This window comes from Aphidius gifuensis, linkage group LG3 (assembly GCF_014905175.1).
Source record: "Aphidius gifuensis isolate YNYX2018 linkage group LG3, ASM1490517v1, whole genome shotgun sequence".
Lineage (NCBI taxonomy): Eukaryota > Metazoa > Arthropoda > Insecta > Hymenoptera > Braconidae > Aphidius > Aphidius gifuensis.
The window spans coordinates 16,709,358-16,726,865 of record NC_057790.1 but is presented as its reverse complement, the minus strand read 5'-3'; the positions used below and the strand labels follow the sequence as shown (position 1 = coordinate 16,726,865).

General features: G+C 28.2%; 5 protein-coding genes across 6 annotated transcripts; 2 read left to right on the top strand and 3 right to left on the bottom strand.

The window, feature by feature from the left end:
• The first annotated feature begins 421 nt into the window (after positions 1-421).
• Positions 422-1,596, top strand: LOC122852182 (FAD-linked sulfhydryl oxidase ALR). Its single transcript, XM_044151816.1, has 3 exons — positions 422-721; positions 896-1,030; positions 1,103-1,596. Exons 2-3 carry the CDS (start codon positions 947-949, stop codon positions 1,511-1,513), a joined length of 495 nt encoding a protein of 164 aa, XP_044007751.1. The 5' UTR covers positions 422-721; positions 896-946; the 3' UTR covers positions 1,514-1,596.
• On the bottom strand, positions 1,548-3,756 carry LOC122852180 (transmembrane protein 145-like). Of its 2 annotated transcripts, XM_044151813.1 has the most exons (5): positions 3,658-3,756; positions 2,997-3,261; positions 2,802-2,906; positions 2,146-2,735; positions 1,548-2,081 (listed from the first exon to the last, which is right to left on the bottom strand). In XM_044151813.1, the coding sequence occupies exons 1-5, from the start codon at positions 3,754-3,756 to the stop codon at positions 1,818-1,820; spliced, it is 1,323 nt and encodes a 440-aa protein (XP_044007748.1). In that variant the 3' UTR covers positions 1,548-1,817. The 2 variants fall into 2 exon arrangements, with proteins under 2 accessions (XP_044007748.1, XP_044007747.1); XM_044151812.1 differs by having other exon boundaries at positions 2,802-3,261.
• Positions 3,757-4,102: 346 nt separating this feature from the next.
• On the bottom strand, positions 4,103-6,017 carry LOC122852181 (DDB1- and CUL4-associated factor 13). Its single transcript, XM_044151814.1, has 4 exons — positions 5,823-6,017; positions 5,324-5,721; positions 4,933-5,252; positions 4,103-4,849 (listed from the first exon to the last, which is right to left on the bottom strand). The coding sequence occupies exons 1-4, from the start codon at positions 5,890-5,892 to the stop codon at positions 4,297-4,299; spliced, it is 1,341 nt and encodes a 446-aa protein (XP_044007749.1). The 5' UTR covers positions 5,893-6,017; the 3' UTR covers positions 4,103-4,296.
• A 146-nt stretch (positions 6,018-6,163) lies between these two features.
• On the bottom strand, positions 6,164-8,670 carry LOC122852179 (protein crooked neck-like). The gene is made up of 2 exons (XM_044151811.1): positions 8,409-8,670; positions 6,164-8,313 (listed from the first exon to the last, which is right to left on the bottom strand). The coding sequence occupies exons 1-2, from the start codon at positions 8,442-8,444 to the stop codon at positions 6,334-6,336; spliced, it is 2,016 nt and encodes a 671-aa protein (XP_044007746.1). The 5' UTR covers positions 8,445-8,670; the 3' UTR covers positions 6,164-6,333.
• Positions 8,671-8,794: 124 nt separating this feature from the next.
• On the top strand, positions 8,795-16,851 carry LOC122852176 (nucleoprotein TPR-like). Its single transcript, XM_044151809.1, has 3 exons — positions 8,795-9,222; positions 9,472-16,518; positions 16,607-16,851. Exons 1-3 carry the CDS (start codon positions 9,054-9,056, stop codon positions 16,756-16,758), a joined length of 7,368 nt encoding a protein of 2,455 aa, XP_044007744.1. The 5' UTR covers positions 8,795-9,053; the 3' UTR covers positions 16,759-16,851.
• The last annotated feature ends 657 nt before the right edge of the window (positions 16,852-17,508 follow it).

The window sequence follows — 17,508 nt, the reverse complement described above, 5'->3', positions numbered from 1 at the left end:
TTCTGTCATTTGACATTTACAACTGTAAAGTTTCTGTTGGTTTCTGTTAATTTAAAATAAAAAAGAGGGGATAATCGCAGCCTATCATAATTGATATTTTTAGTGCGATTGTTATTATTAAATATTCAAAAATATATGAATGAAAATCAATAAAAATTATCAACAATATTATACAAAGTAACTTAATAATAGAAAAATCAAATTAAAAAAAATACATATAAGTTTATTATTAATCTTGTTTTTATTTTTTTATTAACAATAATTGTTATTATAAAATTTAATATTTCTTTCGCTTTTTCTAATTAAATTTATGTAGATTAAATATTTTAATTATGGATGTCCAGATTATAAAATTATCACCCAAGTATTGTCATAATTATATAACAACAACATTGTAAAAAAATAATTGTTGTTAATCGTTATTCAAGCATTTTTAAAAGTATAAACAAAATGACAACATAACCTTTTGACATGTTTATTAATTTAAATACCTTATGGCACAAAATTTTAGTTGTTTAATAAATAAAACTATTTATTTGTTATATTCTTTTTACAATAGATAATCATAAAAACAATTTATTTTCACAACACAGTGAATGATGAAATATTACTCATAATGTATATAGCAAGAGTGCACATGTGTGTGTTGTCTTTATATATTGAACATATGGTTATATGTACTCAAAATTGCTCCAAAACGTGAACAACACAAGAACCTCCGGTAAGCTTCTAGACCTCTCTTTATATTAAAAATAATTAAATATACTTATTGTCTATTAAAAAAATATAAATAAATTAATTAACAGTGAAAATTATGTCTATAAATTTGTTGTATAATTATATTCTAACAATTTTCGGTGGTTATTTCATCATCTAATATATTTTTAAATAACAGGGTTATGATTATAAATTTCATCATCCAGCAATAATTAACAGATGCATTATCATGGATCCAGAACCACCATGTAGAGCCTGTACTGACTTTAAATCATGGACTAAAACTCAAAAAAAAAAATACGATAATAAGATGGTAAATTAATGATTATATTAAAAATTTTAATAAGGAAAAATTATAATAATATTTAATGATGTTATAAAATAGGAAACAGATGCAAAAAAATCAAATGATAGTACAAATATGACAACTCCAACATCATCTAATCGTGAAAAGCTTAATTGTCCACTTGATAAAGCTGAACTTGGTAAATCAACATGGTCATTCCTTCATACAATGGCTGCTTATTATCCAGATAAACCATCAGTTGAACAAAAGAAAGATATGTCAACATTTTTTCATATATTTTCAAAATTTTATCCATGCAGTATTTGTGCTGAGGATTTACGTGAACAAATTCAAGTAACACCACCAAAAACATCATCACAAAATGAATTGAGTCAATGGCTGTGTATGATACACAATGAAGTCAATAAAAAATTAGGAAAATCTGAATTTGATTGTAAATTAGTTAATCAAAGATGGAGAGATGGATGGCTAGATGGTTCTTGTGATTAGCACATTTTTTATTTAGCAAAAAAGTCATGATAAATTAGTGCCTTATAATAAAACTTTATTGTCAAGTCAAAATTGATTTAATTTAAAAAATTCAACATCTTTTTTTTTTTTTTTTTTTTTGAATAATTTAAAATATAATTAATTTAATGTTTAATATATATTTTTTTCTTATTTACAATTTATCATGAGAAACATTACCTCACAGCCAAAATAAATCACATTATTGTAAATAAGATTTCTATTAAAAAAAAAATAAAAATAAAAATTAACTAATTGTATTTTTTTTTGTTATAAATATAATGATTTATGTGTGTGTTGTGTTTTCAAATTGTACAGTAAATATTGAAGCTCTTCTTCTACTTGGTTCATAATTATTATTGTGTGGTTCTGTAGAAAAAGTTGGAACAACTTGAGTTGTACGTATGTGAAATGGAAAACGAATATTGGAAGATGATGGACGTATTAGCCAAAGAAAAAATGCATGTCCAATAAATATTATCCATAATGATGCTGCTTGTACAACTGATTCACGTATCCATTTATCAATGACAATGGTAATTATTAAAACCTATCAATAGAAAAAAAAAGTTTATTAAATAATTATTATTTTAGATAAATTTATGACAACTCACAGTGAGTGGATGAAATAAAAACCATATTGATCCAAGACTTAATAACGATGCATAAAATTCATATTTTGTTTTAATTTCTTGGCATGTTTTAAAGCAATAATATGTAAATAAAACCCAGGCAATAACTTTAAGTGCCATAAGACAAAAACCTGGTCCTGATTCATAAATATAAAGTACCAGCCCAGGATCAAATACTTCATTTTGATAAGTTAATAAACCAAGTTGTAAAAAAACCATGCCAAATATAAACCATGTATTAAACCATAATTGTGATATTGGTAAATGGCTTTTTGTAATTGTATAACCCTCAGCAAGTTGTAGCATTAACAAAGTATATGATGTTTCTGACCATGCTCGAAAAACAAATCCCAGTAAAATTATTTTTTTAACATCAAAACCAGTTAGACCACGATATGTCATTGAATAAATACCACAACAAATGCCAATAAATTGACATACCATTGATATCATGTAAAGACGAAATGTCGAGTGAAGAAGACGACGAAGACGTAGTTCATTTGCCATGTAAATACTAGTAATTACCAACACACTGTATGCAATACCAGCAATTATAAATAATGGCAAAGTATCTAAAAATAAAAAATAAATAACAATTATTTATTAGCCAATTTAAATTGATAAAAAAAAATACTTGCAGAATTCATCAGCTGAATAATGTTCTTTCCAAAAACTACCAGGTGGACCATTTGTCATTGAAATATTATATGTTACATTTAATCCAGTATCAGATGAACAATCAGCTAAAGCAATAAACCACCAACGTGGTCTTGCTGATTTAAACATTCTATAACTTGTACATTGAATTAAATCATTGTCATTTAATGTATTACCAATTTTTCTACAGCCTGATACACTTGATGAAGCATAATCATCAGCTGATAATGGAACAATTTGTCCTTGTTCAATTTTTAATATTGATTGTTTATCTTCACATGTACGATTTGATGGATATACACTTGGCCATTGACTTGGTGCATCATAATACAGCAACAAGTTGACATTACCATTATTTTTTGATGTACGATTTATCATAAAATCATAATGAAATGATCCACGTTCAGTTAAAAAACAAAATCTTGCTAAAAATTCCCAATTCTGAAATTTTATTTTTAAATTTAATTAATAATCAAATTTAATTAATTAATAGTTTATTTAGAAAATATAAAATAACAAAGTATCAAGTTTTTTTTTCATTTAAAGTATCAATCAATATTCATTAAATATAAATTAAAAAAAATTCAAACAAACTACTACATTGTCAACGCAAAATTAATAATTTGAATGAAAACTTTTTTTTTTTTTTTTTCATGGTCATTATTGATATATATTTTTAAATGTTAGTTAATTATAATCAAAGTCACTGTCAGAAATAAAATAAAAAAACAATATAATTGTGAACATAGATAAATCAATAAATTCTGATAGACCTTTATCACATTTGCATTCAAATAAAAATGAATTTAAAAAATGTAAATTGATATATTAAAATACTTTGTTTGTTTCAAGACGACCAAGAAGAATTTTTGAATTTAAATATGAAAAATTATTAATTAATGTTAATGATATAATGATAATTATTATACAATTCATGACTATATGAAAATGATTAATTTTTTAGACAACAACTTGATGTTAATGTAATATTATTTTTCAATCAGGTGACACACAGAGCAGGTGAATACACAACTACTGTGACAATTTGTACTGTGCAAACTATAGTTTAAGTAGGGTGTTTTTACAATCGCCCTTCTGCCTGCTTCTGCCTCAGTTAATCCATATATGTATTATTTTTTCAACTGACCTTTATACATAAATTCTATATAGTTACAATTCAATATTTACTAAAGCTACCTGTTAGTATTATTTTTTTTTTTTTCTTTAAAAATAGCAATTAAATTTATTGAGTCATTATAAAAATATTTTTCAATTAAATTGAACAATTTTATTTAAACTAAAATAGTCAAAATTAAAAATATTTTTACATAGATGTTAATTTAAAGATCAGGAGCAGGATAAGGTTTGATGCAGTTGAAGCCTTACGATGCACCAACAAATTAAGAAAATAGGTGTAAGTATATACATGTAATTTAAAGAAATAATTGAATAAATAAAAAATTTATTGTCATAAAATTATTCTTTAACATCAACAATATGTTTAGCTCTTTCAGCAACATATGGAACACTTCCAGGTTTAGAATGTCTACGACGATTAGCTTCTTTACGTTTTTCTCTTTCACGTATACTTTTCTGTTCTGCTTGAGCTTTATAAATTGGTTTTGGAACATGACGATGTCTTGCAATACGTTTAACTTGTGGATGTGCAGCAAATTTATCAATTAATGCACTACTATAATTTAATGCAGCTCTTTCTCTAGGTTTTAATGCACCAAGTTTTTCAGATGCATTTGATTTCCATACACGTAAATTCATTTCATCACTTCCACTGATGACATATTTATTATCAAGTGACCAAGCAACACATGTTACTATTTGCATTCTTTTTGTATGATAAATTTCACGTGAATGTCCTTTACTTGTTTCAAATATTCTAATTGTTCTATCAAAACTTGCTGTTATAAATTCTTTACCAGTTGGTGAATAATCAATGTCTGTTACTGCACCAACATGATCCATATGAATATTAACTGGTTTACTAAATTGACGGATATCAAATGTAAATGAACTGTACAAAATAAAATAAACAATTATTATTAATTTATATTTATTACAAACAAGCAAATTAATAATTAATTTGATAAAACTTACGTAAAATCTTCATTAGCAGTTGTAAATGTATATGCTTCCATTGGATTCCAACATAATTTATTTGCTTTTAAATCCAATGTAACAGCTCTTATTGGTGCTTTGTTTCTAATATCATATAATATAACATCACGATTTGAAACACATGATGCAAATAAATTAGTTTGAACATTATTAAATTTAATATCATGTATTCTGTCATTTCCCCATGTTATTTCTTTTAGTGATGTGTTTCTTGTTTCTTCCCACAATGATACAATATTATCACTAGATGTTACATATTCTTTTGTACTTTTATGATGACTTATACCACTTATTGGATCCTTGAAATTAATTATAAATGGCATTAGTTAATGATAAAAACTTATAAATAATGTAAATTAAATTAACTTACTTTTGTTATTATAGTATTAACTGGTGTTTCAATTTCTTCATCATCATTTGGATATGTTTTCCATAATTTAATTGCTGTATCATCACCAACAGTAAAGAAATGTTCACCTTCATTATCAAATGCAATACCACGTACAATACCATCATGAGCAAGTATTGTTCTTTCAGCTTTAGCAGTTGGTAAATTCCAAATAATAACTTCACCATTAAATGAACCACTTAATAAATTTGATAATTTACCAGGATGTTTTGCAACACATGAAACACCATCTTTATGACCTTCTAAATTATGAATAAATGGCTTTGCAAATATTCTTGTTAATTTTACATTTCTAACAGCAGCCATGTATTCTCTAGCTGCCTCAAATGGATGCTCGTTTCTATCATAATTTCTTTGTACTAAAAATAATTATAAATATTGAATTATTATTTAAATTAATAAACATTTATTTATAGGTTATAAAATAATTTTATTGTATATTTTTTTAATAATTTATTACCTTTATGAATATCTCTTTTAGTCTCTCGTAAATGTTCATCTGGATTTCTTGATAATACTTTAACTTTCATTTTGTTTTTTGTTTCAGTTATTAACAATAAATATTATTAAAGTGCCAGTTTTATTTGAGAATTTTGGAGCATTGCTAGAAGTCTAGAACACGTACAAACACGTGAATATCGATGCAACCTTTAGGTGCGTTCTTTCGTCAATTTTTTGTTGGCGCATCATGACCACGCATTTGCGCAGAAGTCAAGGAATCAAGTAAAACGAAGAAAATAAAATAAAAAAAAATAATAAAAAAAAGACAATTAATAAATAATAAAAATATAAAAAAGCAAATTAAATGATCGAGATAATTTTTTTTATTTTATTAAATAAATTCCTTAATTTAAATCATGTTTATTTATTTATTTATATTTAATTATATACAAATTCAACTTGATGATTCATCAGATTGTAGATTACTATTTTCATTATTTCGTTCCTCAATTTTTTCAGTTGTTGCTGTTTTAGCCAGTTTTAGCTTTAATCCAATTTTTAGCAGCAGCAAGAATTTTTAAATTAGGTCGTTGTGACTCATCTTCTGGGAAAATAAAATCAAATACTTCTTCCCAACCATCATCAGAGCCATCATCACCAACAAGTCTCCTTCTCTTTCTAACTCTTCTTGGAATTTTAGCTGAAACTTTAGTGCGACTCTCTTTATCACCTTTTTCATTTTCAAATTCAAGCCAAGCTTCAAGCAACAAAGCTCTACTTTCATTATCACCATTTGTTCTTAATGCAGTATTTCCTCTTTCAAATACTCTTCTTGCCAATACAACTTTATCAATACCCTCTTCAACAATGTCATTTTGTAATTCAAATTTAGCATATGTCATCCATACTTTAACATGTGATGTTCTTTCTAGAAGACGTTCAAATAAATCTCTAGCATTTTGTGGTTCACATTGTGATATTTCAAAATCAATATATGCTTTCCATAATACTTCTGGCATATCAAGTATTGGTTGTGATATTGCCAATTTAAATATTGCTCTAGCACGATGAATATCACCAATTGATGATTCTAATTCAGCAAATCTCATCCATGTTGTACAATTTTCAGGACCAAATTGTAACAATTTTTCATACAATGTTCTACATCTTTCAAATTCACGTAATTGTATTTCAAGATCAATATATTCACGATATAATTTATCTTTTGGACAAATACCAAGTGCCATACCCAATGTTTTTCTAGCAATTGTTAAATTTTTTTGTCTTATTTCAAATTTAGCATATAATAACCATATTTTTGAAAATGTAAATATTTTATGTGGTATTAATTCAATACATGTTTTATATACTTGACGACATCTTTCAATATCTTCAGTATCTAATTCTTCAAATAGAGCATAATTAATCCATAAATAAATATATCTTTTCCAATATTCTTTTTGTTTTGTTGGTGGTACATTTGCAATTGCTCTTTCATAAACTTCACGTACATTATTATGATTTAAATTACCTTCGGATTCAAGTAATTTTAAATAATCAAACCATGCATCATAATTTGATGGATTATCAGCAACTTCTTGTTCATATTGATTTTTTCTTTTACTAACAATAACATCCTCAATACCAGAACGATCACCATATTTTTTTTCATGTATTGTATACGCTTTATATATTTCTTGTGTTTTATCTTTTGGTAATTTATCTAACGCATATTTATAAATAATTCTTGTTCTTTCATGTTCTTTTTGTCCTTCTTCAAATTTTGCAAATGATAAGATTAATTTTTCATCAATATTTTCATCACCATAAAATGTAACAGCTTTTTCAAATACGCTTCTTGCACGACTTATAAAACCATGTGTTTCTTCAAATTTAGCATATTTTACCCAATTTTTAACTTGCGGATGTGTAATAACAAATTTTTCATAAATATTTTTAGCTCTATCAATTTCTTTATAACGTAATTCAAATTTAATATATGTTAACCATGCTTGTTCATCTGGTTGCCATTCCATCCATCTTCTAAATACTTCACGTGCTTTTGCAATTTGATCTAATTTTTCTTCCATATATGTATATTTATACCAAAATTGATTGACTCTTGGTAATAATGTAACAGCTTTATCCCAAAGATTTCTAGCATGTTGTACTTGACAATGACGCATTTCCATTTCAGCATATTTTAAATATAATGTTATATTTTTATGATCAACATCCATTGCACGTTCATATATTGAACGTGCACGATCAATCTCTCTTTGGCTTTCTTCCCAGGCTGCATATTTCATCCAATTACTTAATACAGTACGATTTTTTCTAATAGTATCCTCAAAAGTTTTTCTTTTTCTCAATTGATATGCTGCCAATTCATGTGGATCTGATATTTTTTGTTTTGGTGGTGGTGGAAGTATCTCAAGATCACGTTCTTTTGCTTCACGAAGAAGTTGCTCAGCTGTTATTTGTATTTCAGCTGGTGCTTTATTTTTGACCTGTCATTTTAAAAATTAATTTATCATATTAGTAATCATTAGTAATCATTATAATTTTATTATTTATTTTTTTGTTTTATCATCTTAAAACTTACCTTTGCCACTTTGGGCATTTTTTGTGGTTTCTCCATGATTTTTTTTGTTGTTTTTTATTGATATTTAAATAATTAAAAATATCAAAATATCAACAATAAATTTATTGTTAATTAAAAACAACAAACACAATTGTTGATTTCGATATATTACAATTGATTTATTACAACATAGAAGTTTGGGCCTGAGAGGGGTATGGTTATAAAAAATATTTTCAGTGGAGAGTTGGAGACACCGCTTGATTGCGCTTGCGGCTTGACTGCGCTTGACAAATGACAGCGCTTGATGTTGTTTAACCCAGTTTAACCGTGTAAATGCACCTTGAATGTCAGTGCGTCGACAATCTGCGCTGATTGCATCAACTCCCACTCACCACGTCCACCACGCATTTTTTTTTTTTTTTACACGCCATCATGTTGGCTTGCCTTAGAAGTTCGGTTTCGTTGAACAATTTCTAAAAAAAATTAGCGGCATCAAAAAGAATCCATTTTCTTTTGACAAACACATACAAAACGTTGAGAAAAAAAAAAAAAAAAGAACCGGTAAAAATTAACCGGTTAATTAATTATTTTCGATTAAACAACAATAGACACGATAAGATAATTATCAAATTCATCATTAGTATATTTAATAAAAGTTAAATTAATATGGAACAAACTGAAGACGAGCACGATGTGCTAAAAAAAATTTTAACCGACAACGAATTGACATTAATTCCCCAAGAAATTGCAACAAAGCTGAGAAAACATTTTACTGAAAATTTTGAAGAATTTTTAACAGCTAAAGCTGTTTTTCAACATGGCAGGCAAAGTCTTGGTAAATATTTATTGTTAAAATTTAATTAATCATTTTTTTTTTTTTTTATTTTATTCAACTCAACATTTTTCAATGCTAACCTAACTTTTTTTTTTTTTTTTTTTTGTTTATAACAATAGTAACAATAGCATAAATATGTTTTAATAAAAAACAAATCAACAAATAATTATTTATTTAATTTTGTTCAGTAATATTAATCAATTTTTTAAGTTGAATTGTCGTCATTGAATTTTAATATTATTTTTACAGAAAAAAAGCTTGAAAAACTCCAAAAAGACTTGAATGAGCGTGATCTAGACTTGGAAGAATGCAAGGGTAAACTTGAATTAGCAGAAACTTATACAGTTGATTTAAAAACAAAGCTAGATGATGCAAAAAATGAAATATATAAATTAGAAGAAACATTAAAACGTTTACAAAAAGAAAATTCAGAATTTCGTCGTCAAAGAGATGCAGCTGTTGATGAACGTGATACACTTCAATTACAAGCTGAACGACGTGATAATGAAGTTGAAAGATTAAATACAGAATTAACATCATTATGTGCTCAATTACAAACAGCAGTAACAGCAAAATGTCAAGCAATGACAGAAGTAGAAGAAATAAGAAGTCACGAAATGAATTTAGATTTCAAAGAAAAACGTTTAGATCAAGAAAGAAATTTACTATCACAACAAATAAATTCACTTGAAATTGAATTATCAAAACGTACATCTGAATTACAAGCAACAAGAGCTGAATCATCAGCACGTGCATTATTAACAGACACAAGATTATCACAACGTGAAGAAGATTTAAGAATTGCTAATGATTCATTATTACAACTGAAAGAAGCAAATTCATCACTTCAAAGACGTTGTGATGAATTGGCACAAAAAGTTGATGATCAACGTAATCATGAATTATCAATGCATTCATCTTATCGTGAAGAAATTGTTGCACAAACAAAACTTGCTGATTTATACAAAGGAATGGCTGAAGAAGCTAATGCTAAAGTTGATGAATTTAGTAATGCTGTTACAGAACTACAAAATCTTGTTGAACAAGCAACACAACAATATGGTGATTTAGAAACTGAGCATGCATCACTTAAACTTGAATTTGATGAAACAATTGCTGAAAAAGATAATAATATTGAACAATTAAATAAAGAAATTGAAAAAGCAAATGAATTATTAAATCATATTAAACAAGAACGTTTAGATCAAGCAGTTGAACAACTTGCACCAAGTGCTGCAATAACAAGTAAAATATTAAAAAAAGGCTTGAGTTTAACACAAATTTATACTCAACTTGTTGATGCAACAAATGAATTGACAATTGAACGTGAAGAAAATGAACGTCTCAAGGGACAAATGGATAATATACTTAAAGAATTAGAATCAAAAGCTCCAATTGTTCAAAAACAACGTGATGATTATGAAGCTGCTATGATTAATGTTGAATCATTAACAAATCAATTGGATGAGCTATTAGCTGAAAATAATCGTCTTGAAGAAAAAGCTGCTGAAGCAACACGTTTAGCTAATTTCCATTCACATGAAAATCAAAAAAATAAATCAGAACGTACTGATCTTGCACGTCAAGTATGTTATTTATTAAAAGAAGTACAAGAAGCAAGAACTGGATTAAAAGTACCACAATCAAATGATTTATCAATGTCAAATGATCTTGCATCATCACAATTAATATCAAAAAGACTTGTTACATTCCGTGATATTGAAGATCTTCAACAACAAAATCAAAAATTATTAGCATTAACAAGATCATTAACAACAAGACAAGAAGAAATTGAACGTACAACTGATGAAATTAATTCAAGTGAAATTAAAGAAAAAATGGATAGATATGTACAACAATTATCTGACATGCAAGCTGCACAAGAACGTCAAACTAAAATGCTTGATGGTTTAATGAGACAAAGAGATATGTATAAAAATTTGTATCAAAAATCATTAGCAACACAAACAACAAATGATCAATTAAATTCAACTAAAAATTCATCAGATGTATCAATGGAACAAGGTGATGATGATAATGATACAATAACAGCAGAAACAAAAAATGATAAAACAGAACAACAAAATAATATAACAACACAAGAAAATCAAGATAGTATTAAAGAATTGGAAAAAAAATTAGCAGAATGTGAATCAAAATATAATATGATTAATGTTGAATATACAACATATAAAAAAGAAAAAGCATCACATGAAAAAATGATTAGTAATGAAGTTGATAGACTTCGTAAAGAAGCTGAGACAAATTCAACACGTTGTTGTCGTCTTAAAGCACAATTAGATTCATCACAAGAACGTTTTAGTTTATTACAAGCAAATATATCAACATATAAATCACAAATAAAAGCACTTGAAGAACGTTGTGCAAATTATAGTACAACAATTGGTAAACATGAACAAAGTATAATGTTATTAAAAGATGAAACACTTGCTGCACAATCAAAATTATCAAGAGCTGAAGTACAATTAGAAAATATACGTCAAGAACGTCATATGCTTAAAGATTCAGAAGGTAGATTAATGAAAGAATGTGAAATGCTTCATCGTGAACGTCATACACAAGCATTATTAAAAGCTGATGTTGAATCAATAAAAGCTAGTCTTGAAAGAGCACAAGCTGAGGGACAATTACGTGCTGAAATGCGTCTTGATGATGCAACACGTGAATGTGCTGCATTAAGAAGAAGACTTCAAGAAGAACAAGATCGTTTCCGTGAACTTTCATCACATCTTGAGAGTAAACTTACAACAGTACAAAAACGTTTTACTGAAGAACAAACACAATCAGAACGTTTAAAAACTGATCTTGATGAAACTAAAACAATACTTGTTGAATATCAACGTAAAATTGAAGAACTTGAAGCAAAATTACGTGAATCAAATGCACAATCAAGATCAAAACCAATAACTGGTGATGAAAATTTAGCTAAAAGATTACAAGAATTAGAATTACAATTAACATCAGCAAATTCAGAAATACGATCACTTAGTGAACAATTAAAAACAGCTAGACAACAAAGTGAACAATATTCAGTTATTGCTGATAGTGCTGAAACACAATTAAAAGAATTATCAATACAATTTGAAAAACAAAAAAAAGAACTTGAATCAGCATTAGAAACAGCAAGAAATGAATGTTCAGTACTTGATAAAAAAGTAACAATATTACAAAATGAATTGACACAATCACAAAGTGGTAGTCAAGTAACTGATACAGAATTACGTGAAAAATTAGCAAATGCTGAAGCAAAATTAGAAGAATTAGATGAAGTTAAAGGTGAACTTGAATTAATTAAAAGTGATTTACAAAATGCATCACAAACAGCTAAACTTACTGAAGAAAAATATGCAAGAGAAATGGTATTACATTCAGCTGATTTACAAGTATTAGCTAAATTAAGATGTGATACTGAAAATATAACAAAAACAGTTGATTCATTAAAACAATCACGTGATTCAGCAATTGAAGCATTAGAAATTGAAAAAAAAAATCATCAACAACGTGAACAACAACTTAAAAAAGAATTTGAAGATATGCAAAAAAGAATTGATGATCTTGATGCACAAAATAGTCTTCTTCATAATCAAATACAAGAATTAAGTGATAGAACAGCAATAATACAAAGTAATCGTTCATCATTGGGTCATCAAGAAACAATGGATACAAGTCTTGAAACATCAATGAATCGTAGTTTTACTGGTTTAGAAGAAGATTCAAAATCTGCTGAACAGTTAATACGTGTTATGAAATATTTACGTCGTGAAAAAGATCTTGCTGTTACAAAACTTGATGTATTACGTGCTGAAAATTTACGTCTTAAATCACAAGCTGAAGTTACAGAAAAAAGATTAAAAGAAAGTGAAGAATTATTAACATGTAATCGTGAAAAAAGTGAAATTGATGTTGCAACAACATCAAAACATTCAGAATTATTAAGAAAAGTTGAGACATTAAATGCAATTGCTGATTCAAATAGAATATTAAGAGAAGAAAGAAATTCATTATTGGCTAAAGTTAATGAACTTGTTATACAAGTTACAACATTATCAGATGAAGTTGTACCATTGAGAGAAAAAACAAGAGATTTAATTGGTAAAAATGAAGCATTAACACAAGAAAATAGTGGTCTCAAGGGTGAAGCAACAAGATGGAGACAAAGAGCAAATACACTTGTTGAAAGAGCTAATAAAGCTAGCCCAGAAGATTGGCGTCGTTTACAAACTGAACGTGAAAATCTCAGTAAATTATTAACATCAGAACGTGAAATTCATTCAAAAGAAACTGAACAATTTAATAATCTTAAAGCTGAAAAAATTAAACTTGATGAACAAATTATTCAATTACAAACACTTATACAAAATCAAAATGAACAAAATATAAAAACAACTGAAGAATTAAAAAAATTAAATAATAGCTTAAATGAAGCAATCGCTGATTCAACAACAAAAGCCAAAGAACTTGCAGCATTGAAAAAAGAAATAAGTGAAAAAGATGCTGCTGTTGCTGATGCTAAAAATAAAGAATTACAAATTAGAAAAATTGCTAAAAAATATAAAACACAATATGAAGAATTAGCTAAAACAATGGAAACTGATAAACAAAAAGCTGAAGAAATTGCAGCATCAGTATTAAATCAACAACAAGATAATCAATTAACACCAGAAAAAGAAGAACAATTACGTGAAGAAGGAAGACAAGAATTACGTACAATAAATCAAGATTTAACTGTTAAAATTGAAGAATTAACAAAACAAATATCAAATTTACAAGCTGATGCTGAAGCAACAAAAAAAGAAGTTGAAGCATTAAATAAAGCATCTGTTGAAAAAGAAGAAAGAGCAAAACTTGTATTAAAAAATGCAAAATCAAGAATAATGCAATTAACTGAATCTAAAAATGAATGTGAAAAAGAATTATTATCATTAAAAACAACAATTGAAGCAAATTCAAGTGAAACAGATCCAAGTGAACATGATGCAAGACTTGCTGCAATTAAAAGTCAACTTGAAGGAAGAATATCAAGATTAGAGCATGAAAAATCTGAAGTATCATCTGAAAAAGAAACATTAATACAACGTGTTAATCAATTACAACGACAATTAGCTGTTGGTGTTAGTGGTGTTAGTGCAACAACTGAACCACCAACTGCTAATATTAAACCAATGTCAGCAAGAACTGAAACACCATTGGCAAGTATAAGACCAATGAGTGTTGTACAATCAAGAACAGCTGCTGTATTACCAACAACAGCAGCAAATAATCCAGTTCCAGTTGTTCCACAACAACAACAACAACAACAACAGCAACAGCAACAACAACAAACTGTTCATACTACTGAAACAAGTTCACCAACAAGTAGTCATATTGATTATCAGCCAAGTACAAGTTCAACTGTTTCTCAAGGTGGTCAAAATCTTCGTCAGCTTGCTGTTCAACCACAATTGAGTGAATCTGCCGAGTCAACACAACGAGAAGAGCCGGAAAATACTGAAAATTCTCAACAAGCACAAGGGCAAAGTCAATTATCACAAACTGCTCATCAACAACAATCAAATCAAGCACAACAAGCACAAAACCAAGAGTCACAACAAGCACCACAAACTGTTGCTTTAGTTAGTCCAAGAGTTGAACAACAGCAGCAACAACAACAACAGCAATCAACTCAACAACAACAACCACCACAACAACAGCCACAACAAATACAACAACAGCAACAACAAACTCAGCAGCCACAACAAACAACACAAACAACAAGTGATCAACAGCAAACTATTGCTAGCTCCTCGACTCAATCAGTTAGTACATCACAAACATCTGGTCACAAAAGACCACGTAGTCTTGAAGCAACAACACCATCTGGTTCTGTTGTTGAAGGTACTGAGCATTCAGAACAATTACCAAGTCCAAAAACAAAACGTGTAAGAACACAAGAATCAACAACACCAAGTGGATCAGAAGTTGAATATCAAGTACCAACATCAAGTCAACGTGATCAAGATGAAGAAGTTGAAGATGGTTGTATTGTTGTTGTTGATTGTGATGAAGGTGGTGGTAGTCATAGTCAAGCACAAGAAGAAGAAGAATTTGATAATGATCAATATGAAGAAATGGAAGATGAAGAAGAAGAGGAAGAAGATGAAGATGAAGATGAAGAATTACCATATGGTGCTGAGGTTGAAGTTGAAAGTGATAATAATGAAGTTGAAATTATAATGGAAGAAGAAGATTCAAGAAATGTTGAGGTACCAAGACAAGCAACTCAACAAATACCAATTAATCAACCACCTCAACAACAATCTGAGGCAATAAGTAGTGCTGGACCAACTGGTGAACCACCAGCATTTTCAGCAAGATCATCAAGAGGTATTGCACCAATGCCAAGACAGCAACAACAACAGCAACAACAACACTTTTTATTACCTCAACAAGGTTATGAGGATGGTGGTGATGATAGTATTGTACCAAGTACACCAACTCTATTTGTACCAAGACGTGGTGATGGTTTTGGTGAAGCTGTAAGTTCACCTCAAGTACCACAAGGTAGATTTACATTTGGTGATTCAGCACCATCATCAACACCAAGTTTAGTAACACCAGTTGGTACAAGTGTTAGAACAATATTTGGTTCATCTGGATCTGGTGTTGCACAAGTTGTTCAAGAAGGTATGGATGATACAAGAATGGATTTAACACAATTAGATGATGGTACTGGTAGAAGTGTACCAACAACACCATTACAAGTATCACCAGCTGCTGATTTACCACCATCAACATCATCTGTTGGACAAAATGAAGAACATGAAGCACCAGTACCAAGTAATACAATGACAACAACCACGACAACAACAACAACAGCAACAGGTTCATCAACAGATATTAATAATGAAGGTTGTACTGTACCAAGTGTATCAATTGATCAAGAATCTGAACAATTAGAAGCAGTACCTGGATCAAGTACAGCTAGTAATAATGATGGTGTTAGTTCTGAAAGTGAACAAACAACTGAATTAGCTGTATCAGTTACTGGTGGATCAGTTGATGATGATAATGTTGAGACTGTTGGTGATGAAGATGATTGTGAAGAAGATAGAGAAGCCGAAGCTTCACCATCAAGTAATACAAGACAAAGAGCATTAGCTGCTGCTAATGCTGCAGCAGCTGCTACTGGTGAGACAAAAGGTCCTGCAACAAGAGGACGACCAAGTAGAGCACAATATAGAGGCCATCGTGGATCTCGTCCAACTCCAATTGTTTGGGATAATCAATCACCACGTGGTTAGTTTATTTAAAATTTAATTATATCATTTATTTAATTTTTTTCTTGGCTTTATATTTATTTAATTTTTTTTTTTTTTTTCAATAGGTGCTCAATCACCATCACGAGGACATGCAACAAGAGGTGGTGGTACTAGTAGTAGTAGTGTTAGTGGTATTAACGTTGTCAATGATGGTACACGTGGTAGAAGTACAAGAGGTCGAAGAATGCGTTCCAAATACAATTATCCTAGGTACTAGAAAATTATATCATAAATTAATCATTAAAATAAAAAAAATAATCTTCCAAACTCATTAAATAAACAATCATTATCTCAAATAGTTTTTTTTTTTTCTTTTGTTTGTTTGTTTTATAAATTATTATGATTGAAATTTAAAAAAAATATTATGTATTTTTATTTTTATCGAGCATTTATCGTTTTATATATTCATATAAATAAATTTCCATAAAATCATTCCAGTTATTTAATACTTTTTTTTGTCTCAGTTTTGAATATTTTCATCATTAGCTTTAAATATAAAATGGAAAACATAAAAAATATTCTCTTTTTCCTATATAATATTATTATATTAGTATTATTATTATTGAATAAGTTTTGTATAAAAAAAATAAGCTCGCTTTTTTTTTTAACTATAAGTTTGGCGATTATTGAATACTTCCAATAAACCAAGTGTATATAAAAAAATGGTTTTTATTTTTTTTTCAATATGACATAATAGAAAGATAAAAAAATATACATATTTTTAAAATTAAATACCAGAAGGTATATTATCAGACGATGGGCTTAATGCCAAATATTATTTTATGTGCTTATTCAAATGATATGAATATCTTGTGAGGCCACGTGTAAGCAATATCGTCTCTCCCATATTTTTTTACTATTTTCTCCATACTTGATACTTAAAATTTAAACCAACAAATCAACTTTAAAATCAACAGGAATATTTTTACAAAGGTACACAAATTAATTAATTTAAATGATAAAATTG